The 20839-nt window shown below is 31.4% G+C and overlaps 1 protein-coding gene across 1 annotated transcript in view; it reads right to left on the bottom strand.

Annotated features, from left to right (window-relative positions):
* The window catches only part of LOC139497229 (uncharacterized), a 308105-nt gene that overhangs the window by 209014 nt on the left and 78252 nt on the right, over positions 1–20839 (bottom strand). Inside the window, exons 8-9 of the mRNA XM_071285357.1 lie at positions 19512–19542; positions 15987–16270 (exon numbers count right to left, since the gene is read on the bottom strand). Coding sequence (XP_071141458.1) covers positions 15987–16270; positions 19512–19542 — 315 coding nt within the window. The remainder of the gene's footprint in view (positions 1–15986; positions 16271–19511; positions 19543–20839) is intronic.

Below are 20839 nucleotides of genomic sequence, written 5' to 3'. Positions count from 1 at the left end.
AACTAAAATTAAAAATAATACAAGACTAATAAAGGCTAAAGGCTTCTGACTTGGGACAGGCGCAAAAATGCGGCGGGGTTAAACATGTTTATGAGATCTCAATCCTCCCCCTACACCTCTATCAAATGTAGAAAAACGCATAACAATACGCACATTAAAATTCAGTAAATAAGTTATATTTTCAGATAAATAAGATACCTTTATGGATAATTAAATATCTACCAAGGTTATAAGATATCTTTTAAATTATATTAGATATCTTTTTAATTATATAAGATATTTTATTAACTTCAAATTAAATAAGATATATCATATAGAATAAAATACATGTTATATTATTTGTTAGATATCCTATTTACTTACTAAGATATCTTGAAATTGAATAAATATAAAAACGTTTGCCATACATACGTACTGAAATGTTTGTTCTTGTTCTGATTAATCAAACTATTAAGGTTGTTGTTCTGATTAATCAAACTATTAAGGTTTTTGTAATTTGACTTTTTTACAACATAAAAAATGTAACATAACAAATTCTCTGAAAAGTTCAAGCTTCAAACTTCATTCTGTTGATAGTTAGAAAAAAATGCGAATTCAAATCCCCTACCAAGCCAATGTTCTCCTGCTATGTATTCATTCCAGTCCCTATAGAAATCCACACTTCCATTGTATCGTCTTTGGATTTTCTATATATACAAGTTATTTTTAAACATAAACTAATCTCCTGAGACAACCACTTCTTTACAAATGTTGATCTGAATCGCTCTGAACAGATTTATCAGCAATATATTCAGTCATGTGCGGCAAATAAAGAACTGTTCGTTATTGTATTGTTTAGTTATGTATTTCTCTGTCCTGAATGTTCCTGTATTTATTTGTACTGTCATGCAATGCTGTCTTTTTAGTGTTTTATTCAGCATTACCATAATAGCGCGACATTTGACTAGACATAAAACAAGACTCAACCCACCATTTTTTTTTCATAAAAATGTAGTACCAAATCAGGAAAATGTCAATTGTTATCATATTGTTCGTTTCTGTGTGTGTTATATTGTCGTTTGGTTTTTTGTTGCACTTCAGTGTTCATGTTGTTTTGATGTTTTCCTCATATAGTTTATGTGTTTCTCTCGGTTTAAGTTTGTGACCTGGATTTGTTTTCTCTTAATCGATTAATGGCTTTCGAACAGCGGTATACTACTGTTGCCTTTATTCTTACAATTTTTTGCGGATAAAATACCTAATAATTTACTGTTCGGACTTTTAAATGATGTTGAAATCAAAATAACCGAAGAAAACAATGCAGGACAAAACAAATCTTTTTTCGTAATCGGTGATCACGTAATTGATTTTCAAGAAAAGACAAATAGTATGCTTGGTAGTCTGTAGATTGTCATCGATTAACGTAGCCTTTGGTAAAACTCAGAATAATGCTCTACATAAAAGACATACAGGTCAGCTACCCAAATAGAAGACAAACACGAAAACCAAAGTCGGGATAGAAAACACACATCGTAGATACCAAGCTTCAAATTGAGTACGCCGATAAAATGTTTTAATACAGCTGAGAAAACCAAGAATGACAAAAAGTATTGCCAACACCTTGGCCTTGCAATGATTCAAAAAAGTGAATAATGGAGACACCCTGTGATTCATTACACTATTAGAACAAGTCTACTATTTAAATGGCGCTATTGGTGCCCGTATAAATACACACAACCCGTCGATTAACTTGTTTTCTTCCAGACTTTAAGAAATGTATATGTTACAAAGGACAAACTTAAAGCTTACAAATGGCAAATTGAGGATAAGAAATGATCACATTACAATGTGGTGTCACATTGCATACCATAGGATCGGCATGTCTTGCTCCGCTAGTTAACATAATACCTCAAAGCTTTTGTAATACTTTATAAATCATTCATTTTCTTATTTGTAGTCATTAGAAAAATACTTAAGGAATGACTGTAATATTTTTTTCTGTCTATGAAGATATAACATAAAAATAAATTGGTGCACACTGATTAACGCGCGTAGCGGGTTATTTAACAGCGCACCACATTTTTTATGTTATTTCGAATAAACAGAGATAATAATACAGTCATTTCTTATAATTTAATTATCAATTCCATTTTAAACCGTAGAAAACCATTAAAAAACGTTGATGACGTCACGGTCACACGACTAAATTATGTCTATGGGCTGATAACAAAATAACCTCAGCGCATCAGAAGACGCGTGTCATCAAAAATTAAAGTATTTCAAAATACTACATGAATCCGTATAAAGAAAAGTAAAATGACTGCATATCCATGGTATATTGGCGATAAAATAAAGGAACCAGCAGGGATTTTCATGCTGCATTGAACTATATAATCATTTTTGGCCTCCGGCAGTTACCTGCGCTTTCCTTGGTTGTTATCTCTTTCACATATCCCCCATTTCCATTTTCAATTTTATTCCAAAACATATATGAATCGGCATTTCTTAGGTTTATACGACCTTTGAAATATGTACAAATACAGGTACTCTACTACGTGTGAAGAGCTAAACGTTTTAACATGACCAAGTCTTCTGTTTTAACATTTTAGAGATTTCTCTAGAACTAAAACTAAAAAATTTCCAAGGAGATTTAAGTAAAACATAAAGGCATATACGGCTGTCAAAAGTCATAAATCGATTTATCTTACACAAATCCGAGTTACATGCCAAAAACTATGAGAAACACATCAACCATGCGAGGGGAAAAACAAGAACAATAAAAACACTGAACTGCTACAAATACAAACGCCAACATTCGTAGGACTATGTGATAACAACTGCCATATCTGTTACTTGGTACAGATACAATAGATATAAGAAGATGTGGTATGAGTGCCAATGAGACAACTCTCCATCGAAGTCACAATTTATAATTTTAAACCAGTATAGGTCAAAGTACGGTCTTCAACACGAAGCCTTGGCTCACACCAAACAGCAAGCTTCAAAGGGTCCAAAACTGACTAGAGTAAATCATTCAAACAGGGAAACCAACGGTCTAATAAATACGAGAAACGAGAAACATTTATGAACCACATCAACAAACGAGAACCACTGAACATCAGGTTCCAGCAAACAAAGCCATATATTGATAAATAGACAAAGACATAATAGAGTACAAATTTAAATAACGAAAATACCGAATTTCTAGGAAAATCAAAAACGGAAAGTCCGTAATCAAATGACAAAATCAAAAACTTAAACACATCAAACGAGTTGATAACAACTGTCATATTCATGATTTGGAACAGGCATCTTCTTATGTAGATAATGGTGGCTTAAACCTGGTTTTATAGCTAGCAGAACCTCTCACCTATAAATGATAGTCGTATTTTTCAAAATAGAAATGCAGTAAATTAAGAAATACTAGTAGATATGATAATTTTTTGTTTTCTTTATTTACAGAAAAAATTAGCTTATCGTCCACCCTCCGTGATCAGTGTCCATTTCACAAAATACGATCATGGTAGGTCCATTTTAAGGTTGGATGGTATATACCCAACTACAAGTTCCCGGAGGTAATTTGCTGCAGTCGGCCAGTGTAGTAGAAAAGAACATTTCTGTGAAAAAAGCAAATGACTATATACTTAAAATATGAAGATACGAACATTTTGATAACTTTGTATCTATTTTTAAAATTCTTTCAAAACTAAATCATTACACCTGTTTCTTTTGTAATAAAACATTTAGATTATTTTCAAAAGTAGTGACTGTATATAAACTTCATCTTTATGTAACTGTAACTATAGTAATAAATGTTTCGTATATATGCATGGTTTATGTGTTGAACGCTTTATCAACTATATTCAAGATTTAAAATATATAAAGTCAATAAATAAATATTTGCTATATAAATAGTTATAAGTTTGAACCTTTTACAAATGCCATGCCGATCTTATATGTTCCAACTGTCGTAACCGACCTTTGGTAGCAGTACACAGTTAGGGAAAAAACTTAAAATTGACACTCATAATTTTTAACTACCCTCTTCATGCTCTTACTTTCTAACAAATAAGGCTTAATATTTGTGTTATGCATGTGTCTATTTATGGAAAGAGCATCTTCCATTGATTTGATTTCAAATTTTGAATAGTTGTGATGGTGAAATATAATCTCCTTTTGTTGTCACTATGGCAACAATCTGCATTTAGTTGCTACAAAACATTGCCAAAAGGGGGGGGGGCGTGAAAATGCCATTAGAGACTCAAAAATTTGGTCCAAAGGAGAATTTCAATTCATTAGAGTGACACCTTTCCTGAAATTTAATTAAAAAGATCGAGGGTCAAATCTCAAAGGTACCAGGATTATAATTTAGTACGCCAGACGTGCGTTTTGTCTACATTAGACTCATCAGTGACGCTCATATAAAAATATTTATAAAGCAAAACAAGTACAAAGTTGAAGATCATTGAGGATCTAAAATTCCAAATAGTTGTTCCAAATACGGCTAAGGTAATCTATGCCTTGGATAAGAAAATCCTTAGTTTTTCGATAAATTCAAAGTTTTGTAAACAGGAAATAGTATTAGTATATGAACCGCTCCATGGTAAATGTCGTTAATGGAATATAATTACTTTGTGTAAACTCCTTTATGTTGGCGAAACTCGTCAAACATTATGTTAAAGGATTAATCAACAGATTAATCATCATCTAATAGTAAAGATCGGCATTACTAACTTAAGAGAAAGCGTAGCAATGGACCAAAACATTACCATAGGTCCAATTTTAAAAGGTCTTCAAAACATAGAATGCATTCTGAGAGCTTTGATGACATCTGTATCATCCACCTGAGGTTTCTTTACAGTAGAACTATTCTTTTTACTGTCTGTTTATTGTGTAAAATATTATAAAGATTATGCATTCGTCAAGGGATGCATAAGTACATTTTATATAAAGATTATGCATTCGGCAAGGGATGCATAAGTACATTTTATATAATGATTATGCATTCGTCAAGGGATACATAAGTACATTTCATATAATGATTATGCATTCGTCAAGGGATGCATAAGTACATTTTATATCAAGATTATGCACTCGGCAAGGGATGCATAAGTACATTTTATATAAAGATTATGCAATTGTCAAGGGATGCATAAGTACATTTTATATAATGATTATGCATTCGTCAAGGGATACATAAGTACATTTTATATAAAGATTATGCACTCGGCAAGGGATGCATAAGTACATTTCATATAAAGATTATGCAGTCGTCAAGGGATGCATAAGTACATTTTATATAATGATTATGCATTCGTCAAGGGATGCATAACTACATTTTATATAATGATTATGCATTCGTCAAGGGATACATAAGTACATTTTATATAAAGATTATGCATTCGGCAAGGGATGCATAAGTACATTTTATATAAAGATTATGCATTCGTCAAGGGATGCATAAGTACATTTTATATAAAGATTATGCATTCGTCAAGGGATCTTTTAAAAGACAAATGTATCTTCTAGCTTTTTAGTATCATCTAATGAACCTTATTAAAAAATCGTCGTAAATATTGCGTTGAAGGTCAGACTAAATGCTTTCAAAGGTTGAAGACTGATTATCCTACATGTAGATTCCACATACAAAAAATAAGTGATTCATTTTTAAGATCCACTAAATATATAATATATTTCATTTTTGCGTACTGTGAGTTTTAGTCTACATATATACAAATAAAAGAATCAGAACCAAGATGCTGTATCAAATATGTAAACTCATACACGCTTGAACTAAAAAAAGGTGTACTCGACTTTATATTTATCTTTTTTTTTTTCGATGACATATTTGCCCACTTTTATGATTTTTTCAACAAAACAATCCAAGCATCAAAAGCATATATTTTTTTCTTTCTGTGTTTTTTTTCAACGAAATTATGTTTATGGACAAAGACGATTCACATGTATTTATACATACCTACCATCAATAGTTTATGAAAATTTGTCTTTTAGTTTAAAAGTTTATAAATATCTCAAAATAGTACAAAAATATGATTTAAGTAAAAACACGTATATAAGATGAAAAGAAATCCCAATTTATGCTCCTTCATTAAACTTTTAAAGCTCATAGAAACAGATGTAAACAATTCAACTATATTAACTTGTCTTTTTCGTCCTCTCTAATAAAAAGGTCAATTCCTGTTTAATTTCAACTTGATATCAGCGTGCATACATGTAGTATTATCGAAGGGAAGATTGAAATCATTAATTGTTATATGTTCACTTTGGCACTGAAATCATTACAGATAAGACGGAGGTGGGTGTTTTTTTTTTAAGTCTGATATTAACACAAATACAATTTTAAGTTGTGTTATTTAGTCTCTCAATATTATTGTGTTTTTTTAAGAGATTATGCTACAAACTCAAAGTTAATGAACCGTGAATGAAGGAACAGGACCAAATAGTTTATGAGATACAAGATATGCCAAAGCTAATAAAAATGATCGAAGAATCATAAGTGGTTCCCCTGAAACTCACATGAATACAAACTTTAATATGTAAGCGATGAAAAAAGTTCATAGGCAATAGACAATCAGAAGGGGGCGGGACAAATAATCTCTTTAAAAACGAGATATACCGAACAAACATAGATTTACCGCTAGTGGTCTCCCTCAAACAGACGTAATCGCAAAATTCAACATATAAACATGTTTTCTATGAAATTTGTTTAAACGTCAAAAGACCTTGACTGAGGTGTTGGGTCATTACTATAAACTACATACCAACTATCATTGGCTTTTCACAAGTTGGTTCCCTAAAACAGACCTCATCCTAAATTTCAAAATATAAACTATGCAAAAGTTTCAAAGTCTATAAATCATGACTCAGGGTTGGGCACATAACATCTCCTTTGAAATGAGCTTATATAACTGCATATCAACTATCACTGAGTGATTGTTAGTGGTTCCAATTAAACTGACCTAATCATAAACGTTGACATGTTATCATGCAAACGTTTTAAAATCAATATGTCATAACTGAGGGGTCACGCAAAAATACAAACTACAATAAAGTATATCTTGCATCAATCAATTCTTAAATAAGTTCTTTAATGGAACGCTCAAAGCCAAACATTTGAAAACTGAGGATGTATAAGTACTGAAACAGTTGAAACTTAAATTATCACAAACCTTAACAAATTGTTCGATGCGGTCAGACAAAGCATACATCAGTATTAAACTACTTGAGAGCAAGAGAAAAAGAATCACAACATGAGAAATATCAACAAAGATGAACCACTGAAGTATGACAAATCAAATGCATATACACTTTGTACCAGCATTTAATTATGGTATCCAAGTTTGTGAAGGGCATCCAAAGTGGAAAAAGTAGTATATTATACATTCTATACTCAGGTATGATATTTATTTTTATAACATATTTGTAAAAGTAGTAATATACACATATATTATTGATCTGAGAATCATAAAAAAATATTTCAAAAGAATTTCACTATGGCTAAACAATACATCGGGTAAAAAATCTTTCTGAAATCCTTCAATACATTCAGAATTACATACATCTATTTAGTAAGGTTAATTTTTCAAGGTGTATCCTGATCAAAAAGAAAATATAACAACATAAATTATATAAAATACATTCTTTTAAATGTCATTTTTATATATACTAAGCAGTACATTATTTGTCTAATCAATGTTGGAATAGCTTATGATTACATGTAAGAATGTGTTAAACAGTCAAATGACTAAATAGCCTAAATAAAAAAATACGACATCAGGACTTGAAGGCATTAAACTTTGCTCAGTGCTCAGAGTACAAAAATCATGCTCGAAACATGAAATCCAGCAATTTGATTGGTTAATTTTCGAGTCTGAGTACAAAAATCATACTCGAAAGTGTTATGACCGTGAGGCCCGAGGTCAAACCCTGAACAGTTGGTGCAAGTTTGGAAACAATATTTAAGCCTGATACTGTCTCAATTTGGATTGTGATCAGATTATTGACATAATATAGGTTTCTGACACAAAATAGATGTGGTGATTTATCTTAAAATTTCAAATGGGTTAAATGATTTGTATTAAATTTCAATTGAAGATTTCTTGCTATTGCACAATACTGTGATATTGAACAATACTTTGCAAATGAAGATTTCTTGCTAATGCGCAATACTGTGCAATATGATGATTTTTTTTTGCTATTGCGCAATACTGTGCAATTGAAGATTTCTTGCGTTGTTCAATACTGTGCAATTGAAGATTTCTTGCTATTGTGTAATAATGTGCAATAGCACAATACTGTGAAATTGGATATTTCTTGCTATTGCTCAATACTGTACAATTGAAGATTTCTTGCTATTGTGCAATACTGTACAATTGATGATTTCTTGCTATTACACAATACTATGCAGTTGAAGATTTCTAGCTATTGTGAATAATCTGCAATGGAAGATTTCTTGCTATTGCACAATATCTACTAGTGTACAATACTTAATATAATGGTTTGCACATACTGTTTGGTATGTATCTGCACATACTGTTTGGTATGTATCTCCTGCCATATCTTTATTATTTGCTTTGAAATATAAATAAAGGCAACAGTAGTATACCGATGTTCAAACTCATAAATCCATTGACAAAAAACAAAATCAGAAATAATTAATGTAAAAATGGATCATTTTCAGAAAGAAAAATATGAAAAAAAATTGTGAACAAATACCCCCTCAAAATTTTGAACTCCATTACATTGTATGAGTCATCACCCCCAAACTCAATCCCAGCCTTTCCTTTGTGGTATGGGACCTTGTCGTACAATTTCAGAGAGATCCATACACTTCAACACAAGTTATTGTCTGGAAACTAGAAAAATGCTTGTTTTTTGGACCCTAATTCCTAAACTTTTTTGGCAATTACCCCCAAACTCAATCCAAACTTTATCTTTGTAAAATGGAAACTTATTGTACAATTTCAGAGAGATCCATCAACGTACACACAAGTTATTGTCCGGAAACTAAAAAATAGACTTATCTCACCCCCCCCTTTTTGAAACCCTAATTCCTAAACGTTTGGGGCAATTACCCCCAAAAATCAATTCAAGCCTTTCCTTTGTGATATGGAACATTGTTATTGTCTGGAAATTACAAAAAATGCTAGTTTTTGGCCCTTATTCCTAAAGTGTTGGTATCATAACCCCCAAAATCAATCCCAACCTTTCTTTTGTGGTATTCAACCTGATGGTAAAATTTCATAGAGATCCATTCACTTAAACTAAACCGGAAACCAATGTGTCTTTGGAAGACGCCAACGACGAAGACGATGGCGCGATACCAAAACGACCCAAAAAAAATCTGCTGTCATATAAAAATGTACTGAAATATCATATGAATCTAAATTACAAGAATCTGTCAAAATGACATAAAACTGAGTGCTCATTACATGTATTAGTGTTATTTTAAAAAGATTGAAGGCATTACTTGAAAGTCGTATATTAGAAATTTCTCTGTATTTTTTGTTATTATCAGTTAAAAGATCATGAAATTTTTCTAAAATTTCAAAAGCATTGTTTGAAAGATTATAAACTTATTGTATTGAAATGACACAAAATCGCTTGTTCGACCAATCAATTATCTGGAAGACAAAAGTAAAAATCCAAAAAAATAAAATATTCAATATCACACTTGACCTCAATTTTGTCACTATTAATTACAACATATCTTAAAAGTGTAAATTATTGAATGGTTCATCAGTTTTTGAACAGGCCATACAGTTGCCTCCTTTTCGCCGTACAATTCAAAAAAAGATTACCAGATTTTCATCAGAAAACCCTATAAAAATTACCTTCACATCAGATGACTCCCGATGCTTAACAAAAATGCTCTAAAATTCCAAGTCAAGAATTTATATAAGAATGAATACATCATAATTTTGTTCGAAAATGCACTGAACAATTAAATATCCAAATAAACATATATATATACAATCAAATGACAAATTATGAATCAACAGTAAAACTCACTGAAAAAATAAAGACTCCAGAGCATGCCTCAATGCACTGCACAGTCCAATGTCCGAATGTAAATGGGACTAGTCTAGAACAATCAATCAAGAGTCTCAATTTTCTACATTAGAATGCACAGAAATGTTCCTTGTTTTATATTACTTAGGAAGAATGTGATGAATTAAAATATAAATATAATGAATAATTAAATGACTAAATAATCTGCTTTTAAGATTAAAGCACTAACATCAAATTAAATAAATCTACATGATAACGCAATACAAACTCAAACTCAAATATCTACAATAGAATGCAGTGAACAATTGCATTGTCACAAATTTGCTTCAGAATGAAAGGAACAACAAAAGCATCAGTGTATGTATGTATGCATTAACCAGACGCTCCGCAGGGCGCAGCTTTATACGACCGCAGAGGTTGAACCCTGAATGGTTGGGGAAAGTATGGACACAACATTCAAGCTGGATTCAGCTCTAAATTTGGATTGTGATTAATTAGTTGACACAGCATAGAATGGTGACACAGAATGAATGTACATGTGGTCTAATGAACTTTAAAAAAAAAAATCGCTATGCATATTAATCCTTTCAAAAAAATGTTTGAAGAAATTTTCTTTTTATTTATGAAATATGAAATGAGAAAAATTGACCCCCCCCCCCCCCCCGCCCCCAATTTTATTTTCACATCCCCCTTTTCCTTATTCCAAAACTGATCTCAATTCAAATTTCTAATGGTGCAACAATAACTGCTCATTTAAATACATCATAAAATGTTAAAATGTAAAAAAAGTGCTTTTTATCACTGAATGGTAAAGATTGTTTTAATTTATCAGTTGGTAGTAAAAGTGAAAATACATTGTATATTGTATAAAACAATGATTTAAGTTGATTCAACTACTATTCTGGACAAAGAAAGATAACTCAAATTTTCAAAGAATATTGAAAATATCTTGCTATTGCACAAATATCTATTCTGGACAAAGAAAGATAACTCCAAATAACTGAAAATTGATTGCTATTTCACATTATTGTGCAATAAGATATTTCTTGCTATTGCGCAATACTGTCAATTGAAGATTTCTTGCTATTGAACCATACTGTGCAATTGAAAATTTCTTGCTATTGCACAATACTGTACAATTGAAGATTTCTTGCTATTGCTGAATACTGTTCAATTGAAAATTTCTTGCTATTGCACAATACTTAATATAATAATTTTGAATCCTGTTTGGACCAACTTGAAAACTGGGCCCATAATCAAAAATCTAAGTACACGTTTAGATTCAGCATATCAAAGAAGCCCAAGAATTTAATTTTTGTTAAAATCAAACTTAGTTTAATTTTGGACCCTTTGGACCTTAATGAAGACCAATTTGAAAACGGGACCAAAAATTAAGAATCTACTAACACAGTAAGATTTGGCATATCAAAGAACCCCAATTATTCAATTTTTGATGAAATAAAAAAAAGTTTAATTTTGGACCCCGAACTGGACCAACTTGAAAACTGGACCAATAATCAATAATGTAAGTACACGTTCAGATTCAGCATATCAAAGAACCCCAAGGATTCAATTTTTGTTAAAATCAAACTAAGTTTAATTTTGGACCCTTTGGACTTTAATGTAGACCAATTTGAAAACGGGACCAAAAATTAAGAATCTAAATACACAGTTAGATTCAGCATATCAAAGAACCCCAATTATTTAATTTTTGATGAAATCAAACAAAGTTTAATTTTGGACCCTTTGGGCCCCTTATTCCTAAACTGTTAGGATCAAAACTCCAAAAATCAATACCAACCTTCCTTTTGTGGTCATACACCTTGTGTTGAAATTTTATAGATATCTATTCACTTATACTAAAGTTATTGTGCGAAAACCAAGAATAATGCTTATTTGGGCCCTTTTTTGGCCCCTAATTCCTAAACTGTTGGAACCAAAACTCCCAAAATCAATCCCAACCTTTCTTTTGTGGTCATAAACCTTGTGTCAACATTTCATAGGTTTCTATTAACTTAAACTAAAGTTATAGTGCGAAAACCAAGAAAATGGTTATTTAGGCCCTTTTTGGCCCCTAATTCCTAAAATGTTGGGACCAAAACTCCCAAAATCAATCCCAACCTTCCTTTTGTGGTCATAAACCTTGTGTTAAAATTTCATAGATTTCTTTTCACTTTTACTAAAGTTAGAGTGCGAAAACTAAAAGTATTCAGACGACGACGACGACGACGACGACGACGACGCCAACGTGATAGCAATATACGACGAAAATTTTTTCAAAATTTGCGGTCGTATAAAAATCAATTGCATTATTCTTATCTAAAAACAAACTTAATTCAGAACATACATACAATTGCTTGGAACATTTACATTGTTCAATAACCATTATCATACTAATAAATTCTGACAAAACTGCACTAAACAATCACATGGTTCAAGAATGTACATTATAAATTAACGCTTGATCCCAATGATTTATGTAAAAATTTAAGACTGCAAATTATAATTATTCATGCTTGCATGTTGAGAATATCGTAAGGAGGTGCTGTAGGGGGCCCCAACAATACCCTAACATTCAGTTCATAATTTTAAGCTGTATCCCAGATAGGCTAAAACAATGAAATTTTGATGAAGCCTTACATAGTTTAGAGGTTCGACCTTCATGTAGACCTGGATTCTTTATTTAAAAAAAAACCTGATTTTCATTGCCTGAGAAAATTGCAACTACAATTTCACACATGGCCATTATGTAAAAGAATATATCAGCCATCAGTAGACAGGAAGTGGACGAGGTTTAATCTGAAAAAAGCATCAGACGGTATAACCTTTTCATATAAAGGCTGATATCAAATTTTAGCAGTCTTTGTTCTTATTCCTACGTTATGAGGGCTTAGCGGAACAGTGCTATTTTGAGGTCTTTGGTTTGACAGCATAGAACCCATGAAATTATGCACTCAAGGCAAGCACGCTACCACGAGACAAACTAGGCAGTTAGAGGTGAATGACTAGACGCTGATTAAAACAATAGACCACTTTCGAGTTCATCCGTCACCGGAAAAAACTCGTCAATTATACGTGCCTTTATGAAGTCAGTTACCAGATAGAGGGGGTCGCCTGTATCCCTGCACTTTTTACATTCATCAAGTGTTTTAGTGAACGTCATTGTGCAGGATAAACTAGAAATAATGGTTGTTCTGTAGGTACTTAATGACAATTCCTTAATGACAGCAATGCTGATTGTCAATTTTGAGAATTCAATTTGCCGAATAATTCGAACAATATAGAATTATATTTTTCCAACCACTCGCTCAACATTGGAATGGAAGTGACGACGCCCCTAAACGCACAAATGACGTTCACTAAAACCAGAGTTTTTGACGGAAATGCATCGAACTCGAAAGTTGTCTATTGTACTGTTGTGTAAATATGGCATTAACTTACACACTAAAGACAAGCACACTACCACGAGACAAACTAGGCAGTTAGAGGTGAATGACTAGACTACGATTAAATCAATTGTACTGTCATGTGTAAATATGGCAACGCGTTATACTAAATTCAACCAAAGATTATTCAGACAAGAACATTAAATGCATGAAATCGATTGTGCAAAAGTTTTCAACACAATGATTAAGATTCTATGAATGTTTTAAAATTTTCTCAGGCCGTTTAGCAGCAATAGTGGATACCAAGAAGAAGCTACGTTTATTACTATAGGGCAATGTATCTCCCTCATGCAAAGCTCTGATTCCTTTCACGGATTTGGCTATACTTTTTGGACCTTTTGGATTATAGCTCTTCATCTTTTATATAAGCTTTGGATTTCAAATATTTTGGCCACGAGCATCACTGAAGAGACATGTATTGTCGAAATGCGCATCTGGTGCAAGAAAATTGGTACCGTTAATTTTATTGTTTTAATGACCAGTATAGTTTAATAAGTTATTGCGTAAATAAGTTGTTTCAAGCCAATTATTCTCGCTTATGACAGGCTCCCCATTAATGCCTAACATTTCCAAATGTGACTTATTGTAAAATTAAATATTGATATGAATTGTACGATTTTTGTTTGACATGTAATATGAATATAATTAATGCTTTTTGCAGTATCTGATACCGATATCAAGCAACACTATGATTGAACAACAAAAGATTTGGTGACCTAGTGTTCAAGGAACTGGTTTCTTTATAAATGAGAATGAGGACAGCAATGATGATGATGATGACATAGAAATGAAAACATTATATAATGATAATGTGATTTCTGTTAATTTACATATCATGATGATGTGATCTCTTTCTTTAAACATGATAAAAATATCACAGTTCTGTTTTCTAATTTTTTATTCAGTACACTTGATGTCTTACTCCACACCATATGTTTCCTTCACAAAATTTAGTCCTTCAGCCGCTTTTACACGTTTTAAGGCTACCATTAGTCGGTATATTGTTGGTTTCACCATCTTGGTTTCATTACATTTCTTCCATTTTGTGAGAAGATCATGGATTTGACCATTCAAATCCCTTGGAAAATTGTGCATAGTCTCCTTGATGTTGCCAATGCTAAGATTCAATTCAACTCCTAGGTGAACAATGCAATCACCTATCAATTTCTTTTCTGTCAAACTATTTATTACATCATCTGATGGAACATCTTGTAGGCGACTATGAGCTTTTTCTGCAAAAAACAAAAAGACACTAAAATTATTTGAATGTCGCATCGAAATTTGATATTAAAAAATGTGAATCCTTTATTCATCTTTTTTTAACGTATTTTAATCAAAATGAATTACATAACCCAAAGTTAACTCAATCCTCAACTTTCAAATCTTGTAATCAAAAAATCTGAAATGCACATAAATGTACATTAAATCAAATGAATAATGTTGTGTTTCTGTATTTGAAGAAAAGAACACAGCTATAAATTTACCTTTGTTACTGGTATTTGTCCCTTGAGAGTATTCATTTCTAAGAGAAAAAAAGCAAGATAAGAATCCAATAATGAGGATATGAGAAGATGTCGATGACTCAGTCACTTAACAATAAAAGTATACCTACCTACTAAAGTATGATCCTCTCTGTGTACCTGAAATGTGTCAAAGGTTTAAAGATGCATCAAATGAATGAATGTTTTTGATAGTATCAAAAAGCAACTATAAATTATCTAGAAAAAAAAAACCTGATACATTTTCTTAAAAATATGTATGTTGTAATGCTATCACTAGACGCTAAATTATTAAATTGGTTAACTATGATACAGGGTATTATATAATTTGAGGGCACATGAATACATATATTGAAGTTCAGAAACAAAATGGCATAGCATAGTATGTATAAATATGCAGCAATAATTGGGGTACTATATTGTAGAGTACTGCATATAATTAAAACAGATAATTTTACTTTACTGTGGCAATAGATAACAATTGATATATTTCTAATAAATGTTTATAAACTATGCATCCATGGAATGAAACTTATCGATTCTTATATCAAGTGCTTATGACACACACACTTTTTTAAATGTAATTTTCATTTACATGAAATATAAATAAATGTATAATTGTTTTGCTTTATTGCTTCATAGCTGTCAATGTGATGTATTTTTTATACAATGATTATATGCTGGGCATCTGTTATTTATTTTCGTTAGCTTAACTTGGCACAATTTGAAGATACCATCCACTTTATTATAGAATTTCATTGTTTATAGAAGTCTTTAGTCGTCACAAAAGAAATAATTATAATAAGGGCTATTCTATTAAAATGTATGTGGGAGGGTAGGAAGGGAACTTTAATTATTGAATCTGGGTCATTGGTCTTTTTTCACTTTATTACCATTATGCAAAATTATCTAAAAAATGGTTCTTGGATGTAGGGATATTTTGAAAGTCCCTACCCTCCCACATACATTTTAATGGAATAGCCCTAATATTTTAACACAAATTTGTCAGAGATTTTTTTTTTTATCCAACCTGACACATATAGTGCTGTCTTTCAATAGCCTTCAGTGCCTTCTGTAATTTCTTAAATGTTGCAGTCATTTGGTCACTTTCTGTTTTATCCCTCCATTCAAAGAGCCCCATCAACATAAAATCCATAGGATTTGAGAAATAACGAAAATTTAAGTTGTCGTAATCGGCTTTTTCCATTCCAAGTTCAATGAAGAAGTTGTAGAAGTCTCCAATTCCGATTGTTCTTGCTAGTTGCACGAAATGCTGATCATCTGGTCTCAAGTCCAGTGTTTCTGTTTCAAGACCTGTAAGGATAAATAAGTTTTTCGACTTAATAAGGGTATATACTTCATCTTTAATTACATCGATGGCCATAATCATGACATTATCTATGTCTGTTGTTTTCTTTCTTTTGTTACTTTAGCAAAACATTCAATTTTTGCTGAAAGTTTCTCTTTTTTATTTTCATCAATGGTATATCAATTAAAATATTTTCAAACTTGAATAAAGCCAAAAATCTATGATTTCATAAAAAAACAGCAAGGTTATGCCTGTCAAAAAAATTATAATTGATTTACTTTAACAATTCAAAAAACGACAGTTTTGAATACTATGAACCACACCATTTATATGGTGTACCTTACCATTCTTACTTGCAATTGACCATTCATATTTCGAATACTGTGTGAAATTTATTCATAGAACTTATTTGAAAAAGTTACAACACAGTGTAATTCAGTATTTAGTGAAGCATTCAGTAATATTATTAAATGGGTATTTTGCTAGATATAATGCTTTTTCTGATTCAGAACTGATTTGTTTTAAACTTTGTAATTGCCCTATAGTGTGTAATAATTATTGTGAGGGAATTTGATGTTTGCTTTACCATGGTTCATTTCAAAGCACTTTATGACAATATCACTATACCAATCAGAATGATTTTTTGCAGCGTTTTAAGAAATTATTTTACTTTGTATCCATGTATTATAAATGTTTTAAAAAGGCTTATTTTCTGTATACAGTCAATAATCATGTAAACATTTGAAGCCCAAACTTTCCATTGACTTCAGTACGCAATGAAAGATCCGAAAACTATTAACTATACCAAAACAGAATGACATGTTTTTGAAATTATAGCAAATCTTTTGGTTGACAAATTTTTATTCGTTATTACAAAAAAAAAAGAACTTCAAATATATGTCATTTCCCTCCTACCCAGTTTACTCCTATTACTTATTATGATGTGAACTGGTCAATGTTATTGAATCTTACGCAATTTGATTGAATTAAATTATTATTAGTTTACCTTCAAACTGTTTAATTTTTTCATACATATATATTGATAACATCAGAATGTGCACGAATGTAACAAAAAAGATGAACAGTCGGTACCATATTTATTTTATTTGTTTTTAATTTATTAAGGGGAAAATACACAACAAATTGTTTTTAAAGAAATGTGTTTTTTTAGAACTAAATTGTAATTGATTTTTATCTTTAAATGTACATACATTTGTATGTGTACGGTAACTTTAATAACTTTCAAACTGTACACTGGACGAGTCCATATTACATTTTACCAATGAAACTAAGGGTATGAAAGGTAAGAATTGCAACTTCTTATATCTTCACAAAATTTTCCAAATATAGAGTAGATTAATCATTTTTTTAATAGCCTATTCCCTAGTAAAAGGTGAACATTTACAATTTGGACGTTTTATTCCATTACACAAGTGTTTTTCAAAGGGAAATGTCAAAATACATTTTACGCACGGCTACACCAGGTCGCATTATTGTTTATCTTAACAAAAACAATTCATATTTCAGTCTCATTATAATGTTATAATAGTCAGTAAATAAAGTCAAAATATGTTTAATCTGTCAGACATCAAAATTCAATACGATCCTTTTAGGTCAATTTCGGTTACCTCACAAAATCTTGGTAGGCACTATAGTACATGCACCCTGAAGAACATGTAAAACTTTGCTTTCCCTGTACACAATCCTTAGCATAAGTGAGATGTGAGAAAACATAGTCATGTAAATAAAATGGAGAATGGAAACAGGAATGTATCAAAAAGACAACACACAACACAACCAAAGAGTAGAAAACAGTCCAATGCCATTGTCTTCAACGTTACACAGCGAAAATATCCCGCACCCGGAGGAGCCTCTAGCTTGCCCCTAAACAAAAGTATGAATTGACTCATTTATTTGAGACAAGTTGCAGGTGATAAAACTCTTACATAACAAGAATGTGTCCATAGTACATAGATACCCCACTCGCATTATCATTTTCTATGTTCAGTGGACAGTGAAATTGGGGTCAAAACTCCAATTTGGCATAAAAATGAGAAAGATCATATATAAGTTTCAAGTTGATTGGACTTCAACTTCATCAAAAACTACCTTCACCAAAAACTTAAACCTGAAACGGGACAGACGGACGGACAAACGAACAGACGCACAGACCAAAAAACATATTGCCCCTTAGTTGGGCACAAAAATGAAAACAACAATTTATAAATTTCATGTGTGTAAAGTGCTTTTCTGGATTTACCTTCATCAGGACCACTTAAAGCCGAATATTTGAAAGCCAACGATGTATAAGAACCGACTCAGTTGAAAGGTTATATGACCAAATAGAATCTAAAAATAGCAGTCAAATCCATCTTAGGTCAACTTAACCTGAGGGAGTTCACCTTTAAAAGATAAAACAATTTTGTTGACATACCTATATATTATACTATCAGTAGAGAAACTATATATGTAGTCAATTTTAATCTGGTTGTGGACATACATTCTAAGACACATATTTTGAGAACCATAGAGTTTTTTTTGTACAGTATGTAGTGCAAATATAAATTTCATAAAAATTAAAAAAAGTCCTTTTAAAGTTAAAATGTTTCTAGTTAGTAAGAAAACTTAAATAGTCTAATTTACTTGATATTCTATGATTCAAAACTTTGTCATGTTTGTCAGAAAATGTTTCCATTGAGGCAGGTTCTATAACTTTGAATAATACCCTTTATTAATTGCAATGTGCACATATCTTGTAACTTGTTTTATGCACTTAACATATACTTATGAGAAACACACAGACAAGAATAGAACATCATTGTCACACAGTGCACTTAACTTATGAGACACAAACAGACAAGAATAGAACATCATTGTCACACAGTGCACTTAACTTATGAGACACAAACAGACAAGAATAGAACATCATTGTCATACAGTGCACTTAACTTATGAGACACAAACAGACAAGAATAGAACATCATTGTCACACAGTGCACTTAACTTAGGAGACACAAACAGACAAGAATAGAACATCATTGTCACACAGTGCACTTAACTTATGAGACACAAACAGACAAGAATAGAACATCATTGTCACACAGTGGAAATATTGCAGTAAAGTCAAAATTAAGACTTTCATTACAAAATGTGTGTACCCAGTCTATTTTTACTAGTGTTGTTTGTTTTTCTTTGACAAATGGATTTTGATATCCCCCTTTATATAAATGTATGTTATTGTATTACCTTTACAATTTGAGTCGCAATGCTTCTTATTCTGAAATAAACAAATACAAATGATCAGCTTTTTGGTAAATATTTACTCAATCCTTAGATTTCCAATGTTATGTGCTTTTTTGTTTTCCATTTGTCCACTTTAGACACTAACTAACAATTATTGATGGGTTTCTCCTACCACATTAGCTTTGTTTTTTTTAAATTGTGTCTTTGTTTGAAGACTGCCAAACTTAATAAAATGCTTCACCGAGTGCAGCCCGAAACGATTGCAGAGAACCTTGAACAGTTGGGCGAGTTTGGACACAATATTCAAGATTGATCCTGTCTGAATTTGGATTGTGATCAAATTTTTGACATAATATAGGTTTCTGACACAAAATAAATGTTGTCAAAGATATAAAAATTTGAAATGAACCTTTTAGTTTACCTAGTATGGTCTGATATCCAAAATCTAACAACATGGTTCGATTCAGCATATGAAAAAACACAAAATAATTAATTTTAGTTGAAATCAAACAAAGTTTAATTTTGGACCCGTCAAACCTTAATATGGACTAATTTGAAAACAGGGCCCAAAATAAAAAATCTAAATGCACAATAATATTCAGCATATCATTGAGAGGCAATAATTCAGTTTTTGATGATGAAATCAAACAAAGTTTAAAAATGGGGCCCAATATCCAGACTTTATTTTAATCCAATTGAAATTGGTTAAAAGATTTGTATTTATTTTCAATTGAAGATTTCTAGCTATTGCGCAATACTGTGCTATTTTACAATACTGTGCTGTTGCACAATACTTAGTTAATCTGTTATATATAATAATTTACACAACCTGTATGACCCCCCCCCTAAAATAAAGAAAAAAAAATCCCCCCTCCAAATTTTTTAGAAGATTATTTTAGGAAAAATTTGCAATTTCAGAGTTCCATATACTTTAACAAAAGTTATTGTCTGGAAACTAGAACAAGAGTGCATACGCTGAAATGTCTCGCCTGTTTTACTTATCATTGAATTTATGTTGAAAGTCTGTAACATGAAGTGTTTACCTTAAGTATCACATACACTTAACATTATCAATGTTCTATAATAATGAGGTCATGGTCAGATGAACCAGGCAAGACAGACATGTACACCTTACACTCATTCATTCGCTAGATATAGTTGACCTGTTGCTTATAGTATCTGATTGACTGACAAAATTACGAAAATGTATCATTGACCAATGAACCATGAAAAAGAGGTCAAGGTCAGATAATACATGGTAGACAGACATGTACACCTTACAATTATTTCATTGACCGATAATAGCTGACCTATTACTTTAAGAATTTGAA

The sequence above is a fragment of the Mytilus edulis genome, chromosome 12 (assembly GCF_963676685.1).
Source record: "Mytilus edulis chromosome 12, xbMytEdul2.2, whole genome shotgun sequence".
Classification (NCBI taxonomy): Eukaryota; Metazoa; Mollusca; class Bivalvia; order Mytilida; family Mytilidae; genus Mytilus; species Mytilus edulis.
Note: the sequence above shows the minus strand (reverse complement) of the source record. Positions and strands in the feature narration are given on the sequence as shown.